Source organism: Furipterus horrens, unplaced genomic scaffold, assembly GCF_987537825.1.
Source record: "Furipterus horrens unplaced genomic scaffold, mFurHor1.1.pri manual_scaffold_1, whole genome shotgun sequence".
Classification (NCBI taxonomy): Eukaryota; Metazoa; Chordata; class Mammalia; order Chiroptera; family Furipteridae; genus Furipterus; species Furipterus horrens.
In genome coordinates this window covers 209419346-209442555 of record NW_028327171.1, presented here as the reverse complement: position 1 = coordinate 209442555, position 23210 = coordinate 209419346, and the positions used below count along the sequence as shown (strand labels likewise).

General features: G+C 40.0%; 1 protein-coding gene across 1 annotated transcript in view; it reads right to left on the bottom strand.

The window, feature by feature from the left end:
- Window positions 1-224: 224 nt before the first annotated feature.
- NYAP2 (neuronal tyrosine-phosphorylated phosphoinositide-3-kinase adaptor 2) overlaps window positions 225-23210 on the bottom strand; it is a 212275-nt gene continuing 189289 nt past the window's right edge. The window contains exon 6 of the mRNA XM_090269185.1: window positions 225-452. Within this exon, the coding sequence (XP_090125311.1) occupies window positions 225-452 (228 nt within the window). The remainder of the gene's footprint in view (window positions 453-23210) is intronic.

The window sequence follows — 23210 nt, the reverse complement described above, 5'->3', positions numbered from 1 at the left end:
TGGATTCAAAATAATCCGTGATAAATAAGTGTGCCTTAATTACAAGGAAATATTGATTTTCTCTTGAATTTGCCATGAGTAGGCACAGCTCCCCATGGGTTCTCCAGGGAAGTGCTGGCATTCCACTGCAACAGAGAAGATATGTCACAGTTCCTTAGCACAGGACCGAGTCGACCTCCCTCTTCATGTTAAGTCACGTGGAACTCACACCATCCTGCCCATGGTCATATGGCGGTATCCCAGAACACCGTTTGCTGTTTAGAATAGGGTGGAGGGCTGTATTTCTTCGCGCCTGCATTCTTCTTCCAGCTGGGCAGGATAGGCATGCTATCCTGTTTGCAAAGGCCCTTTTCCGTTTTCTGTCTAGCCTTTATTTCTTTGCATAAGCAACGCTTTTTCTCAATCATCTCAAGCATTGTATGGTCTCCATGAAACCACTGCATGCATGCCACCTAGCAAAAAAGAAAGAATGAATACAGAAGAAAAGAATGGAATGAAAGCAGGCTTTATTTATGTATATATCTTTTTGCACTGTGCTAATAGTTCTTTCAAAAAACGTCAGCTGTTTGACAAAGCAAAATTAAAGTATGGAAACTATAAATAAAATTTCTGCTTAAATGAGTAAACATTGGGATATTATTCAACAATAATTAAGGCATGAATATTTTTACAGTACAATGTCAAAGTCCACAATATGGAAATAAAACATTTTTTTTATCCTTTTAAGCAATTTGTTAAATATTTACCTATTATGTTTATGTTGACTTCACTGTCTTGTAGATACCAACGTGTCTAAGCTGAAGTACTGAAATTACTTTATTAGTGACATCTGATATGAATGTGATGTGTTTTAAAGATTTTAATGAACATTTTCATTCTTGAAATAAAACTTGGGATTTTATTTTCTTTTTTAACTCTATTTTTATTGTTGACACTGCTACATATGTCCCCATCCCTCCTTTGTTCTGACTTATAAATAGCATATAGAATTAAGACTTTTAGTCCTTTTTCTAAAATGACTTTCAATGTGCATCTAATGCTTGGAATTTGAATGCTTAAATAATTCTTCTGCAAAGATATTTTCCGGGGCCTCAGCAAATGTCGAAGGTAGACTCACTGGCCTCTGCAGTCATACTAACACAGATCCTGGTTAGTTCTGGAACTTTAGAGAAGCAGATTCATCAGGTCAACTGGAGACCAGGAGAGGATCCAATGCTGACTATATAGTGAGGCACATACATTTTTTTAAAGGATTTTATTTATTTATTTTTAGGGAGAGGGAAATGGAGGGAGAAAGAGAGGGAGAGAAAACATCAATGTGTGAGAAAAACACCCATCGGCTGCCTCTCACATGCCCCCAACCAGAAACCTGGCCCAAACCCAGGCATGCGTCCTAACCTGGTGACCTTTCGCTTTGCAAGACAGCGCCAAACCCCCTGTATCACACCAGCCAGGGCTACATCTGTTGGATAGATGGACACCGCTCCTGGGTATATGGGGCCATGTCCACCCATAACTAATTTTTAGAACGGAGCTAGTGGTTGAGCCCGTCACACAAGGACAGTGTTGTGAGTGAGTCATGAACCCAGGATGGAAAAGTTTCTACTTAATTGTTTATTAACCCACAATGGTGAGTCAAACGAGACAAAGAGATTTGGTAACTTGGCTAAGGTTATAGAGGCAATGAGTGGCAGAGTTAGGATTTGAGCCCAAGAGAGTTGATCCTCAACATCCACGCCTTTGACACTACACTGACCCTCAATGTACGCAGGACAGAAAAGGATGAAGAAAATAAATTAGTACAATGTTCTCAATGTGCAGATGAGGACATTAAGACTACAGGAAATTACTTCTTTGCTAAAGCCAAGCACAAAGGTTTTGGTGTGAACCAGGCTTTATTCAATTCTCACAATTCCTAATCCTCTGTGGAGAGGGCAGGACCTAGAGCTAAAATACAAGGATCCCAGTCCTGGACATGTCTAATGCCCCCTGGTCTCTTCACTTCATGGCTTCTCTGTCAGAATGACTGAACTGATAATATCTCAAGTTCAGAAGTAGCTTCAAGGATTAACTTGGCTAATGAGAGTAGTCATTGTTAAAAACAGTAAGGAAGTGCCCAAGAATTATTATTCTAATACTGACAAATACCTAGTAGATTTTCACACCTGCTTTCTGCCAAGCATGTGCAAAGAGCTTTATGTGTGTTACAGTAAACCCTGTCAGATACACTGAGAGTTAGGGTTCATCTACATACTACAAGTGAGAAAATCTAAGGCACTAGATCAAGGTCACAGCTTATTAGCTATGACGTAGACATATCAATCTCAGATGTGTTTGACTGGGAAATGAATATTCTTTCTACAACAGCATGCTCCATCTCCTGAATACGATTTAGAAATTAAAATAATAGCTATTGTATGTACTACTGTTTCCAGATGTTACTAAAAATGCAAATATCTTTATGGCTTTATGAGCCAATAAAAAGTGCTTATCAAACAAAACAAAATGAAAAAACTTGGAGTCCCCAAAATGATACTCTTAAAGTTCTTGTAGGTGCATAACTTGATATAAAATTGCTTGAAAGGACAAGCTGGGTTCTGTCTTGTGGTTTCCTGTGGCCCCCAGCGCAGGACCTTGTCCATGAATGTTCACCTTTTCAAATGCCATTCTGGGTGTTTGTTGAGTTATTATAACCAACAGGTTTTTGTCCCAAAAAGAAATTGCCAAAGCAGCTTGTAAATTTTTCAAAAGATTTGTAATATTTTATAAAATAATCATCTATCCAATAAAGATACAGTAGCTCTAATTTGGTGGAAATAAAAGCATAATTTATTATGACTATAAATTGTTATAAACTGAACTGTTAGCACCCAATTTTCAGAGGTCAGGCCCCAAATCTCTCCCATCTCAGCATCCCCAACATGCTGAACAGTCATTAAGCTCTCGATAAAGATTTTATGCATGAATAGAAGCCACCAACGTTAACACCTTTTGTTGCCTCTTAAAAAACTCTCCAAACTCTCCAGATAAGATATTTACAGCATTAATTCAATATTTGCATAGTATGCACTGGTTCAAACAAAAATTGAATCACTTATTACTTAATTTTTTAAAATATTTTAGGTTGTGAATTATTATACATGACTACAAAATAATTTTACTGGATTAACTTTGACAGCAGCATCACCAGTATATCTGATAGTTGTCATTACATTTGATATATGCATAACCGTATCACACTATCTATATTCAGCATGTATTTTCTATCCAGAACTTAATGATATATAAGCACATCAATTTGTTAAGAATAATCCATTCTTTAAAAGCCTAAAGAAGAGAAGCTTAAGACTAAATTTATAAAGTATGGTTTTTCATCTTATTTACATTTTTATTTTAGAAAACTTACATATCCATGTGATTAATATAATGTTTTAAAATATTAATTGATGAAAAGCAACCCATTTTTTTCAGAATTACCTTGTAATATTAAACTAACTACCCTCTTTTGGTAGCCAGATGCCAGTACCAGTTCTATGAGAAAGCACAGCCCAAAACATGAAAGACAGCTAGATATTGTAAGACGTTTTAAATACAGGTTTTTAGAAAATAGCTAGGTAAATGTTTTAAATTTTAAATATTTTTACAAGTCTGTCAAATCTGAGAAAGAATCTTCTCATGTTAAATCTGCTATCAAACATTTTTTCTCATTTAAAATACCCACAAAAATTACTACTATATTACAATGAAATGAATGGATAACTAATGTGATTAGTTTGAGGGAAGATAAATCTGCTTCCCGTATTTACTTTCAAATAGCACAGGTTTTTAAATATTGTTTTCTGGAGGGGCACATTCTTTTTAATTCCTCTACATTGAACTCCAATGTTCTTACTATGGTCATTTATATGGCCAAACTCCCTCCTCTAAAATGTGTCTACAAATTATATTTCATTCTGGCAATAAATGTTATTCTTGAATTCATTAGTTTTGACCAAATAAATAGCATGTTTAGCAATGATATGAAGGGTACTAAAAAGGTTACCCGTGAAAGATTTCATACTTTACTTTTTTTTCTTTTATTATCAAATTCTTCATATCCAGCTTAAATTAAGCTGTACAATCCCATTCCACTTCATCCTGGAGTTAAAGAAACTCTGGGTTTAGATTTACAACTAATTTAAAACTAAGTCCAGTAACTAAACTCTTCTAGTTGAGCTATTTGATCTAGTGGCCTTGTTTCTTTGTATTTAATCCAAATGTGTTTATTATATACACCATGAAGGATTTAAAAATATATACAGGCAAGTAAACATACATTGAGAGCAAATTGTAAACAATTGTTCAATTGATATGAACACGCATCGCTTGGACAAGATTTTCATATTGACATGATTCATCAGAGGCAATATTCTTAACTAATAAGTCCATAAAATCAAGTGAAGGTCCTCTTTAAGGAGGTAAAAAATAAATCTATGCCCCTTAAGGACAGGCTGCAGACACTGACTTCTTTTCAAAGGGCAGAGTATGGAAAGGGGGAGCAGAGGGCCTTTATAGCAGAGAAACATGGTGATTAACAGTGACAAGTGACATTGAGCACGTGCACCCTAATTACGATGTGATGAGAAAAGCAGGTCACCTCTGTGGACTTCCTCCCCCAAACCAAAACTCCCTTATAACTATGAGAAAAACACCAAACAAACCCAAATGGAAAAATAGTCTACAAATTATTAGTCCAGTAATCCTCAAAATTGCTGAGGTCATGCAAAATATGCAAAGTTGGGTAAGCCGTCCTAGTCTAGAGAAGGAAAGGTGACATGATGACTAAAATCAATTAATGCGGTCTCTTGAGAAAGACTAGTTAAAAACTAAGGACGTCCAAATAAAGTGCTATGGGCTTTAACAAAGGTGTATCAGTATTGATGTGCTGGTTGTCACAAATACATCATGGTAATGTAGCATGTTAACAATAGTGGAAGCTGGGTGCGGGGTATGCAGGAACCCTCGGTCCATACTTTGAAATCTTTTTGTAAATTTATAACTATTTTAAGTCAAATATATATATATATAAATCACATGACAAGAATCAATTCTTTCCAAAGAAGATGTAACTGTATCCTTCATTCTTTAGATGGAAGCAACATGGCGTAATGGAAAGTTAGTTAAGTGACATTAAAATCTCAATTGTTTTGTGACATAACTTTTGTGAATTATTTTTTTTTCTTTTCTAACTATATTTTGGAAAGAAGAGGTCAGCTTTACATAATATAGACAGCAACCTGGGCTCTCAAGAATCCTTTTGAAATTGACATACCATGGAGATGGAAGGCTTATCATTGGCTGGTCAGCAAATTCACAAACAAAATCGTTCTATTAGTTAGTTGTCAAATAACAAGTGATCAAATCCATATTATTTGATCATTACACAGAAGAAACATCTTTTGGTTTGAATGAGTAAGGTATGCTCTCTGTATCAGTTATATAATATGTGATATTTTGAAACCATGTAGAGGTGACCCAATATCATAGTGTTTCATATGGCAAACATTTAAAAAGTCCAGTCAAACAATCTATGTGATTTTATAATTATTATAAGCACCACTTATTGAACTTTTGAAAGTATAAATTCAAGACCAGGAAGATGATTGGACAGAAAGATTTTTTTCCCCTTTTCTCTAAAGGTCAGAACTAAGCTGTTAGAACAGATAACACAAGTGTCTGCACATTTGATTTTCTGGCTTTAGTTTCACTTTTGTGATGTTGTAAATAACTATTTACTTTTCTGCATGCCTCAGATATTATGAGAAAAAGTATGTATGAAATGCCCCTAACTTTTAGACATTTATGATATTGTTTGAAATAATAGCACACTGTTGGTATAGCTTTTGCTTGTACCATAGCTTTTTGCATTATTTTTTTTCCATCTTTAAGTCTGATCTTTTTATTGGATTGTTTTTTTTTCCTCTAATTAATCTTGTAATCCTTTCTCATTTACCAGAAATGTCACTGAGAACCTATGTTTTATGAAATAATTTTGAGACAAGAGTACATCTGAGGCATGTACTGAAATTGCAGTGTTCATTTCACATGTTTAAATTTAGCTTTGAGATATAGACTTATTGATGACAGGAGAACCATGCCCTGGTTGCGGAGTTGCATCTGAATGCAACATCCTGAGTACACATACCCTCTCTCCTTTCTTTTTCTGCATCTGAAGGTCCCCCTCAGTGCACCACCTCTGATCAGTTACCAGACACATAATGAAAATCATGATGTGAGGCTATTTTAAGCCACATAAGTTATCTGTTTTTATACATCTGTGCTGGCTTACACGATCAGTTATGTAAAATTCACTCAAAACAGGTTTAAAAATAAGTTAGTAGGTCTTACAATTGCATGGATATAAAGACAAAAGAGAGTTACACGTTTACATAGCTTGCTCATTTTTGCTTTCTGCAAAAGGAGGAAGACACTTAACTCAAGCCCCGGGGCACAAGTCACCTTCAAAGCCAGAAGTTGGTTTTAACTTCTGTGCTGAGCAGAGACAATTAGAGCCGATCCCAAGCTCCTCCAATACACTGTGCATCCCTCTTATATAACAACAAGCCTATTTTTGTGTGGATGTTTTATTTTCTTATTCCTTAGGAGACAGCAGAGGTGGATACAATGGGTAACATGAACTGGTTTGACCGCCTATTAGTTGTCTGATCTGGGATAAGTCACTTAACCTTCCTGACACCTTGTTTCTTTATCTGTAAAATGAGAATAACAAGAACTTGTGTTTGTTGAGAGGACTGTAATAATTTAGCATTAATTACAAAGTACACGGACCATATGTAACTCCTCTACCCTCTGTAGATTATTAAGTTTTTTGAAGATGGGGCTCTGTTGTTAATCCTCACTTCCTTAGCCGTTAGCACAATGGAAGGATGTAGACATTCATGAAATGAATGAAAAAATAAACAAATGGGAGACTAGAAGTGTAAAGCTCTTGAGTGTTTTCAGGAAATGAACCTTCAAATTTTTTCATTTAATGAATGCTTCGATTTCTCTTTGGCTTCATTGAACCCGACAATTATTCTAACTTGTACAAGATTTAAAAAGATATATTTCCTGGGATTCATTAACCCAGGAGGCATCTAGCCTCAAACTCGGTCCTCAGTTCGCGGACGCCACAAGCTGGGTGTTCTGCAGCTGGAAACTCCGCCCTCAGACTTAGAGGTCTTTGAGTCCTTGGCGGTCTCAAGGATTCAAATCATTCGAATTCTGGAGTCTTGGAATCCTTAGCCCTTGGACTCAGGTGACATGGCAAACGGATGCCCCCTAACCCTTAATATGCATTCAGCTTCCCTTGGGAGTTTGCTAAAATGTGTTTGTGTGTGCATGTGTTTGTGCATGTGGTAGGCTACCAGATAGCCTTCAAAAGAGATTTTTAACCTTTCTTTAATGAAATATCAGTATAACAATTCTGCAGTTTCACGGTAGCGAACAGGACAGTGATACCCACACATATCTGTGCTTCTCCAAGTACAGGCACAAGTATGGTGAGGTTTTAGTGTCCCTTAACTAGGTCACACAAGTGTTAGCTGATTTTAATGAGTTGCACTCGGAGGAAAAGCCCAAGAGAAAGGCTGTCTAAGGGGAACAGGCCCTGAGTGCTTCTGTACCACCATGAAAGATGTGCGCTGCCTCAAACCATTGTTTTACAAACTCCTGCGGTACGAGAATTCTGGAGAAAAATCAAATTTCCTCTAAAAAAATAAAGGTTTTAAACATTTAAAATGCATCACGTTTGCATACAGCAAGAGGATGACTAAATGCAAAAGCAAATCGTCAAAATAGCATGCTAACTTTGTATCAGCAAATGCAAATTGGCAATTGTATGTGATTTAGCACGTGTTCTCTGGGGAAGGACTAGGATTGAACCTCTCTACCCAATCATACATCATCCATCCAGGAGGGAGGGACCTGGTGCTTGCATCTTTATCCATGCATGCAGTGGCTTCTTCTGTATAAAGATACAGAAAAATGCAATGACAGTATTGCATGAGAAACAGTTAATTTGTGATATAACTCTCAAGTACTGTCTTAAAGTATTGCTTTAAAATTTGTATAAAGTCATGACGAGCATCTGATATAAGCATAAATGACACATGAGATGGCATGCGACATTCATATATCAAAACACAGCATGAGGATTTTCAGAAGAAAGCTGTCCAAATATTAAAAATACTATGTCTATCTTCATAGTCAAGACCATGTATAATCTTAAAAATAATTCCATGTATATATGTATACATTCTTGATTTGGATTTTAGTAATTTATGATTATGAAATGTTTGCCCCTGGAAAATAAAAAGGCTATAGAAAAAGTGTGATACTTTTCTCCCAATAAAGAAGACATGACACATTTCTCAGCAATTAAACCTAATGACTACAGATACAATTTCGGCTGTTAATTGATTAAGCTAATTGTTTGTAATAAAGAAAGATAAAAAACCTCTGAGCAGGTTTCAGAATTAATTTATGTTTTTAAATGAGCAAGGAGTTTATAAGTAGAATGTCTTAAAGAGACATTCCCTGAAGGAGCAAACAGCATTACATGATAAAATTCAATTACGACACATGTATTGATGTTTTCCACTCAGCGTATTCTGTTAATCACTTACATTAACATTAATTTAATTTCAAGTTTAATTTTATTACAAAATGTTGGTTTTAATAGTGCATATGAGCTTGACCACAGAAAAACTAGGGAGAGACACATCTCGGTGAGTATTTGTTTTACCTACCAGAAGAGAAGGCAGTTTATAGGAAAGCAGAATGTGCTAGTCCTCAAGAAATAAACTTTAATAATAATCTCTGGAATAGCTCCCAATCTCCTTTAGTTCTTATAACTTTGAGTAGAGCCGGGAAAGTACATCAAACACATGGTTTGTTTTTTTTCTCTCCACTAGAATGCATTGCGCTGTACGAACATAACTTTATTACAGAACAAGAAACACACCGGCCTTCACAGTGGTTCCTTTCTGAAGTCAGCGGTGCTGTTTACTAGTTCTAGGCAAGTCATTTCACTCGTTGGACCTCATGTTAGAAAAGACCAGAAGGCACAACTGTGAGACACAGAGTTGCATCTGGCTCACAGCTGTACTTTGTGTAAAGTGCGCAGTACTTAAAATTCTGAGCCATTGTGAAAAACACCCACCAAGTTATACATTGAGAGAGAGAGAGAGGGAAGTGGAGGAGGGAGGAAGAGGGGGCAAGGGCACCTACATTTGGACTTTTCTTGAAAAAGCAGAGTAATGTGGGCCAACAACGGTCTGGAGCTGAGTTTCTTTGGCATAAGTAGGCTCGTTTTTCCAGTTCAACCCGATCCTCATTGTCATTCACTCTGAGGGAAAGTGCCACTTGCCATTTCTCATTTCACTGGTAATGCAACTTCTCATATAATAGAAAAATATGCTCTGTCCTGTGGATTCCATCAAAGTGGGAAAGGACTCATTTCCAATACCTCCCAGGCAGCTGTCTCCCTGTATACAACTGCCCCATCGAAATGAAGGTCCTTCCATTCTGGGATTCTGAGAGGAGCTACATTTACCTACAGCTTGAGGCCTTTCGTCCATCCTCAAACCCAGCACATACCCCCGGGGGTCAAAATAATTCTGGTAAGGGTGATCATAAATCAATCGTACTCCTGTTATAACTGAATTTCCTCAAAAGAAGTCGGACTTTTTTTCTTCAGCTAAATTTATTCAAATCTTCATGAGGTCAGTATGGAAAGGCGGGGAAAAAATGTACACTTTGAGAAACCCAAAATCAATGTACAATCAACTGAGTCAAGAGTTCAACACATAGGCCCTTTCCTCGCTGCCTTGATGTCTTTGATCTCTCCTTCTTCCCTCCTGCCTCTCACTTGCTGCTGAAGAAGATACCCCTCCAAGCAGCAAAATACAGAGGGCCGCAGGCTCATCTAACCATTGCTGGGAGAAGCAGGTCCTGCCTTCGGTGTTCTGTGCTCAACAGAGAAAACAAGGCTTCTGTTCTATTCAGACGGCTTAGAGTTCTCTTTTCCAATAATTCACATCTTATTCTTAAAGAGACTTCTATTGAGGTATACGTATCAAATTATAGAAATGTCATATGGAGAGATGACCTCTCTATATCATTTTTAAATGAATGTGTGGGTTCAGAACCACAAAACACACTCTGCTTGTTACAGTCAAAATAGTCCATTTGCAGTTTTCAGGGAACAGAACTACGTTGGAGGGGCATTGGGGAAGTTATGAACCGCTTCAGCTTTTCACTTTATAAAATTAAAATACTAGTCTCTATAAAAATATGATGATGTGGGGTCCAATGAAACATATACTTATAGTAAAGTTATATAAATAAAAGACAGGACCTCTGTTATTTAAATTTTTATCTTGACCATAAAATTCCTTGAATTAAAAAAATGAAGCTCTTGAGAAAAATATTCACTAGAACTCTAGAAAACTGCAAATCATTGTTGGTAGAATAAAGCAGGGGGCGATGCCCCAACTGGCAGCGACACTAAGAGAGACTCTGAAAATGAACGGCAAACCTGCCTTGCTGGAGTGATAAAGCCTTAATCAGCTCCACACTCTTGCATTCTACAAGGCGGGGCCTTGAGAGAACTGGTGTTTCATAGTTCTAAGCTTGAGCAACACTTTGTTCCCTGCCCAACATATCTTTAATTAATAAAAAAAAAACTTCTTTCGTCAAACTTCATGAAAACAACTTTGAGAGTTCTCCGTTAGCACTATGATTGGAATCACCGAAGCGCATGAGCGGTTGTACTGAGGAATCCAAACCCTCCGTGGAGGGCGGGGGGGGGTGGTTATACAACAAGGGAAAGAGCCAACAGGTCACTGGACATCCCAGTATTTTAAATACTGTGCCAACTGCCTTACAGGTCATCTCATCTGTGTCGCTGTCCATATTCACTGAAAACAGCTATGAATGTGTCTACATTATAGGTGAGGAGACTGAGGGCCTGGAGCTGCGTGGTGAAGAACAGGAAGTTCAAAGTCAAGGCTGATTGACTCTGTGATCTGTCATCTCCCTACACACCAAAGGATTCTCTCGATTTAGAAGAAAGAAATAAGTCAGTAACAAAATAGATCTAAAAAAGAAATTAAAACCTTTAGAAACTCAACTCTGAAAAAGAAAATGTATAAGCAATGTTTTGCAATAAGTAGTTTTAAGTTCCATTATATGCTAATTAGAATTCCTTTAATTCAATATAATTATCAAATGTTCTAATGAACATTATAGACAAAATTGCAAAAAACACCAAGGCACTTTCTGTTATATATATATATATATATGATTGTATTTATTTATTTTTAGAGACAGGGAAGTTGGGGAGAAAGAGAGGGAGAGAAACATCAATGTGTGGTTGCCTCTCTCATGGCCCCCAACTGGGGACCTGGCCCACAACCCAGGAACATGCCCTGCCTGGGAATTGAACCAGCAACCTTTGGTTCACAGGCCAGTGTTCAATCTACGGAACCACACCAGCCAGGGCTGTATCATATATTATAATTAGTGTAAAACATCTCACTTACTAGTTGGTTTTATTTTTTCTAAGACCATGATTTCAGAATATAGTGTTTTTCATATTTTCTTTTCCACTTTTCTCCTGAAATAAAGTATTTGCTTTTTTAAAGCATTCCTTAAAAATGAGAACATGCCTCCAAAAGCAATTTGTAATTATGTCCACACTTGGTAAGCTACATTTTTCCCTAAACATACTTGCCAAGTTTCTCATAAAATATATTTAATATCTTTCTCTTTCTTAGCTGGAAGAGAAATAAAATCATTTACTCATTGTCCTTTGAGGATTGAAAAATGATAACAAAATCAATGATGTTGTCAAATCCATTTTATCATAAATTACCATTATCCTGTACTCCTTAGGACTATAATTACAGCTCATCTTAATTACTACCATTCTTCAGATAAGGCACCTGAATCAGTGAGGTTAAATAATGTGTCCATGGAACTCAGCAAGAGGATAACTGAGCCAGGATTGAACCCGGAGATTCTGCACGTCTCCACATTAACATTCAATCTCACCACAGTCATGAGCAACGCGTTTCACAAATCACTGTATTCCTGCTGGGATTACTCTGGGCCCCCATGTTTATATCTCACACCTGATCATGCAATTCAAAATATATAATAGTCTGAAAAGAAACAAATGCTCTTTATGTTTATATTTACTCACTTTAATTAAGTCTTACGAACTGAAGAAAAGGTTGCCTCTTGCCCATGAAAGTTTAGAGAAAGGTCTGAAAGAGCTTGACCTCTGAAGATAGAAGCCATTAATTTGTTCTAAGTTTTGAGAAGAGCAATTGGAGTCATTTCATCATCAGTAAACAAAGAGTAATGAATGTCATTAATGTAATCTATGAGGGTTGTAAAAAGAACTCTATCTTGCCAAATGTTTTCAGAAACTAATACGTAATCATTCATTTTTCTACAGAAATTAAGAATCCTATCATTCTCTCCTTTGAACACATAAGACTAGAGTTCTGTCCCTCACTTTGCTAGAACAGAATCTACCCTAAAATCAATATGTGATTAGAAATAAAACTTCTGTATCACACCCCTTGTTCAGGTTCCCTGCGCCCCAGTGAGCCCGGTGCCCTTGGCAAACATTGGCAAATCTCCAAGACCCTCCCACTGGGACCATATATAACTTCCGGTTCTCACTCAATGTACTGCTCCCGGGAGAACCTGCAAGGGGGTCAGATTTGGGGATGTGACTTTTCCCATCCGTCTATAGACTAATGGCAAATAGGGAGGGCTTCCTGGTCTCGAATGGAGAAGGGAGAAAATTCAGCAGAGCGATGGATGACGGGTCACGGGGTCACGCTGTTTCTTGACTGAAGGCAGCTCGCCATCCTGTCCCTGCTGGATCACCTGCGTCCCCTCTAGAGCCCCCAGGAATCACTCACTATAACTCCGGCTGCCCTGCGCGTGCTCACCAGGTACAACCCGGCTGGGCAGAAGAGAACACAAATATTCCTTGTCAATGATTCCAGATGAGCTAACCTCCCCCACTCCGCACCAGAGCTTCCAGATAAAGGAATAATGAATGACCTTTTGTGAGAGGAACGAATAAGCTCGCAGACTAGCTTTTTTTCTTAATTTCTCAGAGCATTTCATTCGCAAACACCAGAAAACATAGCCCTCCTAAACATAGGCTTGTCAGAATGCTTTCTAAACCCCTAAATCCATACGCCACAATCTAATATATTTCCAACGCCCTACACTTTCTTCAGGTCACACGTTCTTCAAGAGACTGATCTCCTCATGGAAGTCTTGGGAGGAAAAACAGAAGCGTTTCGTTGACGTTTGCGTCCCCTCTGCACCGAGCAGGGAGAGCTGCTCACTGATACTCTGGCTGGACCCAGCTCGGGAAAACTAAAACCCTAAGCTTCGTGGCTTCAGCTGGCGTCCTCTGTTCACCACACAGCCCACGTGTCAACCCAAGGTCAGATCAGGTCAACATCAGAAACACCTGCTTTGTCATTCCGTCCAAGATCAAGGTCCATGGAGGACTGTAGGTAGTGAGTACAGAGGTGGCTGGAGATTCCTTTGGCATTTCACCCTCCTTGCCAAGGAACTGTAAGAGGAAGGTCCACTGCAGGTGTGCCAAAGTGTCCCTGCGACACCGCGTGTCATCTCCCAAAGGAGACTGAGCTTTCCGACTAATTGCTCAGAAATACCAGAATTCTTTTTCCAAAAAGGCTCGCGACCATACCTTAAGAGAGTAATTTGAGGCTCATATCTCCTATCAATGCCTGGGGGGGGGGGGGGGGGGAGTGTAGTTTGCTATTGATTGATAGTAATAACAAAGGATCATGTTTAATTTTCTTAAACAATGGTTATGAAGAGTGCAAGTACGTTTTAGGAAAATTGTAAACCAGACCACTGTCATTCCAAACACACAAAACATTCTGAATTATTGGTTGGTGTTCCCAAAATAATTGCCAAAAACCTCTAGTAAGACTTTTAGGGAAAATAACTGAAAGCATTTTCTGAGGAAGGGATAAAGTAAGTCAATAGCACCCCTCTGTGGTAACAGGAGGGAATGCATGTAATTAAGACCATTATTTTAGAAGGGTCTTCAAAAAAATTCCTATTGTATTCATTAAGGCCTCAAGACTCACGCACGTCCTTTCCCTTGGCTTCAGGCAGAGCTACATTGGTGCCACCTCCCCAATTTAGCAACCTGCTGTGGTTTGGAAAGTCTCCGAAGCGAAGATATCAGGACCCCTCCCGGTACCACATTCCAGGATTTCGTTCTCAGGTCTAATGAAAATATTTCGCACGCCCGCACGCCCCCGTGTCCTCTAGCTGCACCTGCCTCTTTGGCTGAAATGAGAACCAATGGCCTCGCTCCTTTATTCCTCGGAGTCTGTGCGCGTCGTTAAGGCCACGGAGAGGGGACCTAGAGATCGCCCGAAATGGATTCGGTCAGAAGAGCTCTTCGCGGCCTGTCCATACATCCTCCCGTAGTCGGACCCGCAGATTCGGGGCCCACGCTCAGAGCAGAGGGTGTGTTTTAACGGGCCGGAGGGTGCAAAGCAAAGGTCTTCACTTGATGAGTGTCACAGCTTTCCCCGGGGAAATGACTGCACCCTGTGACCTCAGACGCCTTCAATTCACACCCTCCCCACCCTTCTCCCCGGTGCTGTTCAAACGGGCCTTAACAAGAAATTTTTGAATAATAATGTCTGCTGATTAAACCTTTGCACGACATCAGGCTACAGAAGAGAATTAAGATTTAAAATTTTATTTTTCTCTTTAAAATCTAGCATAATTTTTTTTATTACTGAACCGAAGGTTACTTTACATTCTGCCCATTTAACGCTTTGTATATTAATGAAGTTTTGATTTTTTTTTTTTAATGTTATTCACTTTAGCACTGCCCAACCCAAACCTTAAAGAACAGAACAAACTGAAGTCTGCCTAATACCTCCGGGATCTCAATGTCATTGGGTTGACATGAGAGGACTGTGTTTCTTTATTCTGCTCCCCTCAACTAAATATAGTATTTTCACTAAACAAATAGTAAATAACAATCATACTATTTTATTAGTATTGTTACGTTGGGTGATGAAAAATTAGAATTCTACTTATGGCTCTAGATAGGGTTTGCTTTTGTAATCCAGTTTGTGTAAAGATTCTTTTTGGCCCGTATGTTCCCTTTGGAGTGAGTTTTATAGGCTGAATTAAACATAATGATGTTTTATTTGTAGTAGCTAAATATGTGATATGCAAAGACTTATTTGGGAATTTTAATTATAAAACACATTATAAGGAAGGCTGAATTCACATTCCATCATGACATTTGATCTTTTTTCTAAAAACAAAAAGACAGATACATGGAAAGCACCAATACCATAAGTACATGTACTATATTTTATGCTTCCAGATAAATAATATATATTGTAAACAAAAACTAACTGCATGTTCTTGCCTAAAACCTCCCACAAATTAAATACGGGTCATATACTCATTTTGTAGTTTGTTAGTGTTTACACTTGTCCTTAATCTTATTTTATAATGTATTCAGTCAATGCATAGTTCATCTATTTTTATTTTAATCTAAAATTAATAAATAACAAAGGGGGAGCACCAGTTGGAACACAATAGCTTTTTTTTTTTTTTTTTCCATGAGTAACCATTGTCCGGTATTGAACTTGGTAACTGTCAAAAGATTTCTAGTCCTCTTCCCCCCTCTAGTGGTGATGAATGGTATAAGCGTTTGTAGCAGGGGATCACACCTGGTGTATACAGAGAAAGAACACTGCAGGGAGAGACAGGGGTTCAAGCCCAGATTCACCACTTCTAACTTCGGGAACTTGAGACTTCATTTAACCTTTGTTTTTCAGTTTTCTCATCAGGCATCTAGTAATGATTACGATTCGCAAGGTTATAATGACAGTTACACGGTAGTTGTTAGTATTTGGTTGGGGGCGCAAGAGACGGTGGGCTAACTAGGGGCACGGGACACAGAGCCAGGATGATTTGGAATAAGGTAGGTGACTTTAGTGCATGGGGGCTTTGGAAAAAGAAGGACAAGGTAAAATGGTCAGAAATTAATTTTATCCATACTACCTTTTTGCCCAGACCCCAGATGGCTGTTTGCAGGACTGTGGCCTATAAGGTTTTTAAATCGTATTGGAAAGTTTGCACCTGGCCATAACCCTCCCGTGAATCTTGTTTCCGCAGGTCCAGCCACACACCTGAAGCCCCCGGGAGCACCTACGGGGCACGGGAAAGGTGATGGACAGGAAGAGGAGGAAGGAAAAGACATGCTGTGTTGTACTCCACACCAAGGGCTAAGTCCGCGTCACTCCCGGACTGGGACCTCTACTACCCATCCCTACTTTGACAAGAGGTGGGGGAAGGTGAAACGCTGCCCTCTGCTGGCAGTTGTGGCAAATCTTCACATACAGTTCATTCATTACGCAGTTGTGGAAAACAGTCCCGTTCCCTGACTCATTTTGAGATGCCAGTATTGCATGGAGGTAGACTATTCTTTTAATACAATATACTGTAGTAGCAAATAGCTCTTTGTCACTGAGACTTTTCACACCTTTTTTTTTAACCTTAACGTCTGCTTTGCATTTAAATTTGACTACAGGAGTAGTTTTAAAAATTCTGTGGGCGTAACACACAAATTGGGTGCTGAATCAGCCAAGAGGCAAGTTCTCGTGTGTTTAGGGAATCTGCTCAGCAAATATGGGGCAAAACAATAGAAAAAAGGGAGGGAAAAAACCCAAAAAAGAGGAGTGAAGATTCCGGCTGCAATAACCTTATGCAAAATTTTGTAATGAGAAATCTAAATGAAGTTCAGTCGAATATACATATAGAGACAGTAATATAGTGATTTATAACAAGCAATAAATATTTGGTTTCTGCCTCCATTTCCTGCACAGAGCTCCTAAAACCCCAGACATTTTCTGGAGTGAGAGCTATAAAAGTCTTTTGTTATATTAATGAGGTGGCTTTTGGAAAGCGCCTAAGGATGGGGGCTGATTGTCAGTGGGGCCAACCAGGGGATTCGAGGGCTGAAACTTTCAGCCTAGCTCACCCTGACCTCAGGGAGAGTGAGTTTAATCAGCAAGGCCACAGACCTAATCAATCAGGCCTAGTCAACAAAGCCTCCAATAAAACTCAAAAGGACAGGGTTCCACCTTGCAGTGGCATTTGCATGTCAATTTTCTTTCACATGTGTCTGTCATCCCCCACCGGCCAGTAGAACTTGTGAATTAACTAGTTTGAGGTGGGTCTACATAATGACTAAGGACAGAGCCTCCTGCCAGGAGCCCAAATGCTTCTGCCAATCATTGTAACAACTTTACAATGAAATGTTTATCTGTTTCCACCTTTGGCATTAATTGAATTATTCATTCAGCATGCACCAAGACAGCTAGAGATTTCCTAGCTACAATACTCACACCAGCCATCAAAAAGTCTGCAATCCAATGCATTTATAGGTTGCACCTTTGGTGTTAAAAAGAATTGCTCCTTGGAAGAGGGAAGAAAGGGTTTGGTTTTTAAATATATAAGAGAAAAGAGCCACATACTAGAGCCACAAGTTCCGGGGAGGCCAGCATGGTGGGCCCCACAAACTCAGAGGCCTAAAGTAGCCACATAGAATGGTCTGAACAGAAAAATTTCTGACTAAAATCGAGTCATGGTGGGTAGGGAAGTCCTAGGCTGGTAGCTTCCTTGAGGAAGGTCAATTCCCCTTATCTGAGTCTTTTTGTTCTTTGTCTTTTTGTATTTGATAACACACCTTTGGAATGTCAAGGTAATTTCCTTCCTCCAGACGCCTGAGGCATAATCACTGAGCCAGAGTTCAAGCCACAAAGCCTTTCATTGGTGTTGTTATTATCTTAATGGGTAACTGTTAACTCTTCTGTATCCACCAATGTAACAGAAGTACTAGTCTATTCATTTTACCTTTTATCCAAACCCAGAGATTTCCTCTTGGCTTGGTTTTGCTTTTTCCCACCTCCCCTAATCTATCTCCAATGGATTGCATGTAACTCCCTTACATCTTACTCCTTGATTCTAATAGATAAAATAAAGTGTAAAACTGCCACTTTCTGGAGCATTTTATCAGTTTCTTGAGATTTTGCTATCTGGTAAGTATTGTCAGTTTGACTCAACTCATAAAAATTCTCTACAGATCTGAATGTTTCTTACCTCAACAAAAGCATAACATGCAAGAGCCTCCCCTTTGCTGTTTCCAATGAACATCTGCAAATGAAAAACTCTGCTAAGTAAAGGAATGTCTCTAAGATAGCCTTTCCTCAGACCACTTTTGTGGGTAACAAAACAGAAGATCACACCCCTCGGACAATATTCTCCTTCAATGCCGAAATAAGATTGTTTACCATTCTATGAGTAAATACAAAATCCACTAAAGATAGAAAGAAGGGTGTGCTGCTTGGGAGTGTTAATCCCAGACTTGATGGGTATGTAATAATTTTCAAGACCCCAGGACTAGGGAGGGTATTCCAAGAAGCTGTGAGTGTTAAGCAAATATCAGTGACATCACCAAAGCCTTTAAAAATGAGAAAGTACCACAGAGATTAGGAGGATGCACAGGAGGGGCAGTAGTTCTGTAGGAGCCGAAGAAGTGAAAAGCCAGGGCCAGATCACACAGGACTGGAAATCTAAGTAAAGCCGTTCACCTTGCACCCTGCAGGCAATGGGTAGATTTACTGAACTTTGCATAGACACGTCAACACGGATCTCTCTCCCGCTGGGGTGGAGGACTTCTGAGGATAGGGGTTGAGCCTCTGGGCTGGAGTTTGGGACAAGGACGAGAGATGTTCGGTGTGGCCATCTTTCAAGTTACATTGGATCTGAGAGAAGCCACCCCATGAGCAGCAGAGTGGCTGCAGCTGCTCTCTCTTCTGCTCCTCTGTCATTGGTTTGTCTTCTGTCCCCCAAGTCATCAGAACTCTCAGAGGGGAGACAAAATGCCTCACAGCCCATAGCTCAAAAAAATATTCTTTAAAAAGAGTCTGTGTGTTAAATGAATAAATTGCTCAAAATCAGCATTTCAACATTCCGTTTAAAACACGCTTTCATGTTCATTCCCTTATTTCACACGGATGTGGAAACCAAAACACTTGGAAATTCCAGGAGGTTGGGGACAAGGACGGTGGCTCTAAGTGCTTCCAATGCAAGTCTTCTCTAAGGGGGCCTTGTTCATTATGTGGGTTTGTACCAGACTAGTCACAGCACAGAGTGGAGGCCTCCCTAGGTGGTATCCTGAGGAATAAGCGACTTTGGCTCTTTTGGCTTCTCCAGAAAAAGCCTCTATCCCTTTTGATATAAAAAGTTCACTGGGTTAGGTAACATTACTCTTGACACCCTTTGGTCCTTCAAATAACTTCCTCATTTCCTGGGGAGGCGGTCCTTAAACACAGCATCCCAAATGCCATCCCTGTCAAAAGAGCCGACAACCAGGGATCATTAACTTGTCCTAGTGCAACATTTCCTTTAGAAAACAAAGGCTTTGAAGCGACAGTATGGTTATTTTCCTTTGAGAGTATCTGTTGATAGGATTGCTTTGGAAACCCAGAAGCCAGGTAAGTCTTGGTGAATACCTTATTTGCCTTGTGTATGTTCTTGGTTAAATCTGCACCAGTACTACAGAAGCTGGTATTAACATGTACATATGTGTGAGGGATTTACGTTCTTTTCAGAACATGAAAATATTACTGTCGGTAGGTTAAAAATAAAAAGGGAAGCAAAGGGAATGAGACATTAAATTTAATAAACTGGGAGCGTGCGCCTGTTTGCTTCACCAGGAAGCTGCAGCCTCACACCCCAGGGGATCATATAGCTCTCTCCACCAAGGGGATTAACACCCCTCCCTTTCCTGCCCAGGTACCAAATTGTTGGGAGGCACAGCGGGGGATGACTACCAAAGAGGCCTGTCAGTCTAGCCTGAGGAAGAAGGATTGGATGGGAAATGGACCCATCAAAGAGCTCACAGAAACCTGGGAGGCTGATTGGTCATTTTGAAAAAGGTGCTGAATATAATCCCAGGAGAACAGAGAATCTCAGTTTCCCTCTCTCCCTACCCCACCCCCGGGAACCCATGCTCACCCTTCGTATTTGCACAGTCTCTCTCTCTTTTGCTACGCAGTACACACTCGCCCTGTTTGTTCATGCTCTCAGCTGGGAGCACGTGGCCATGTGAGTCTAGCAGCTGGGAGCACGTGACCAGGTGAGTCTAGCAGCTGGGAGCACGTGACCAGGTGAGTCTAGCAGCTGGGAGCACGTGACCAGGTGAGTCTAGCAGCTAGGCGCACGTGACCAGGTGAGTCTAGCAGCTGGGCGCACGTGACCAGGTGAGTCTAGCAGCTGGGAGCACGTGACCAGGTGAGTCTAGCAGCTGGGAGCACGTGACCAGGTGAGTCTAGCAGCTGGGCGCACGTGACCAGGTGAGTCTAGCAGCTGGGAGCACGTGACCAGGTGAGTCTAGCAGCTGGGCGCACGTGACCAGGTGAGTCTAGCAGCTGGGAGCACGTGACCATGTGAGTCTAGCAGCTGGGAGCACGTGACCAGGTGAGTCTAGCAGCTACTGGGCCCGCAGCTGATGGCGTGCGCTTCCAAAATACTAAGCATGGATGTGAAGCAAAAACTCTATAAACACTGGCTTTTGTTTCAGCCTTGCTGAAGACACAGTTGGACTTTTTCCCTGGTGGGACAGACAGAAGACACTGGGGCAAACTTCCACACTAATAAGCCATCTTGCCACATCACAGTCTCCCATGCGTGCGTCCTTGAAGTGCTCTCCTCGTGATTCCATGAAAGAGCCTGATATCTACCGACAACAGAAAGTTAGGTGTGCTCAAATGCTTGCGTTCCTACATGTGGACACATGCGCGTGCCTGCACACACGCTTGGCTGACTTCTCACAACACTAGTCCACGGTCCATAAGGGAAGGATGCAACCAACGAGTGGCATCCGTCTTCCCTCCAGGAGCTACATCCCCAGCCCCATCTGCCCCTCCGAAACGCAGACCTTAGGTGGGGCCGGGTTCAGGTGAAGCCTTAGCGGGATCTGACCCTCTGCTATGGAGCTTTTACTCTAGAAGAGACAAAATGCAAGACCTGCAAAATCAAAGGATAATAAAATACACGGATGAATGAAAGCAAAGGGAGGTGAGTTTTATAAAGAAAGCAAATGAAGAGAGGCAGCTACTCTGCTAGAAAATCATGTTTCAGTAGATAGAGCCACCTGGGCTTACACCTCACGTCCATGTAGCCACTTATTAGCTATTAGACAAGGAAAAATGTAATGATGTCAATTTCCTCATCAGTGAAACAGCGGAAATGTTACCTACTTCATATGTAGGCTGTGAAAATAGCATTAGATAATGTAACATTATAAACTGTGTGCCATCAAGCATGTACAGGGTCTGGCAAAAGTAGGTCTACAGATCTGAGTGTGTGAAATACGGAATCTATTCTTGTATGATTATTTATTGAATTATTTTCCATGCAGAGAACTGTAAACCTACTTACGCCTCACTAATAAGCACTCCACAAAAGCCCTTCGGGAAGGATAATGTTCATTTGCAGCACAGAGTAAAGACAGTGATGTGCCCAGCAAGTGACCTGGGCGGAGAAACTAGGGGTCCCGGGACTTCCTGTGCAAGGCACTCACAGCGAGGGTGTAGTTTTTACTCTGAGGTGAGTGTAATACAACTCTGAGCCAATACTAATGCCGTTGTAAGCATTTCTTCCTAATTTACGTGTAACTTAAGTTGGGGTAAAAATTTACCCTCTAGTGAGGAAGACAGCTCTTTTCAGGAAAGAACCTCAAGTGATATGTTGCAAACATGTTAAAAAGCAAACACAAGCCATCAAGAAGGAATTTTTCCATCAGCCAGTCAGGCTTTCTCTGTTAGTTTTCTATTCAGTCTGCAAAATCAGGATAGCGATCTCCCTTCCTGGAGGTTCACGTTGGATGTAAGGAATCCCCAGGCACAGAAGATGTCATAAATCCTAATGGAAACCGTTGCATCTAATCAGAAATAATGCAAAACTCTCAGAGATCACGGGCTATGAATTGTTATTCCCCGCCCCCTCCCGGAATTATAGAAAGGTATATTCACAAGTTAGACAACCTAACACTGCAGGAATAAAGTAATGAAAAAATCCAAAACAAATATCACCAAAAACATTCGTCATGGGTTTCTATCAACATTATGTCTATTCTTCCAGGCAACCTATCTTTTCTGTCATAAAGCAATTTTATTAGATGCGGTTATTTTTAAAGCTCACGTACAGGTTGCAAAGCGCACTTCAGACACTAGGTGGCGATATGTGTCCACCGAAAGTTACGCTACTTGCCTCGAGCTAGGCCGGCCATCATAGGCTGACGTTGGTTTCGATAGTTACAGCCTCTGATGGGGAAGGTCTCTAGGATGTGGACTTCTGCTAATAACTGGCAGCCGAACACGACCGTCTCATTTAGCTCTCAGATGGAATTACCAATCTTTAACAGCTATCTGTGTACACGTCAAGCAAGATCTACAGCGATGAACTGGTAACTTGACCTCTAGACTTTGAGCCAAAGCTTCACTCTCAACTATACTGATATTTGGAATAAATCTAGCAGCTAAACATTTTCAACAACCCCCCAGAGTCTCCGTTTTCTAATTGTTGATAAAAACTGACATGGAGTTGAAAACTTTAAAGATCTGCTTGAAACCACAAAGAATACACTGTAAGTGAAGTTAAAATCTCCAGCCTCCCTTCCCAATACAACAGCATTATTGTCAGTTTAGTAAACTAGACCATCTCTGGCACTTGCCGAGAAACAAGTGAAGGCCTAAAAGATTTTTTAAAATATATATTCCATTGATCCTGACTTTGCTTAAGAAATACAAAGTAGTACCAGCCGATAGCCATATATGCACACAACACTCACTTGGCAAGACTGAATGTTGTTAAAATTCAGGCCTCATGTTTACAAAACATTGTCCTCGATGTTTTCGTCATTCAAAGGATAATTAAAAATGAAAAACAAATATAAAAAAGTTAAACCAATGCAATAGGATATAAAATTATACTGAACACGCTTCTGGGTAAATACATATGCATATCAGAAATTGAGGCATTTAAAACAGTGG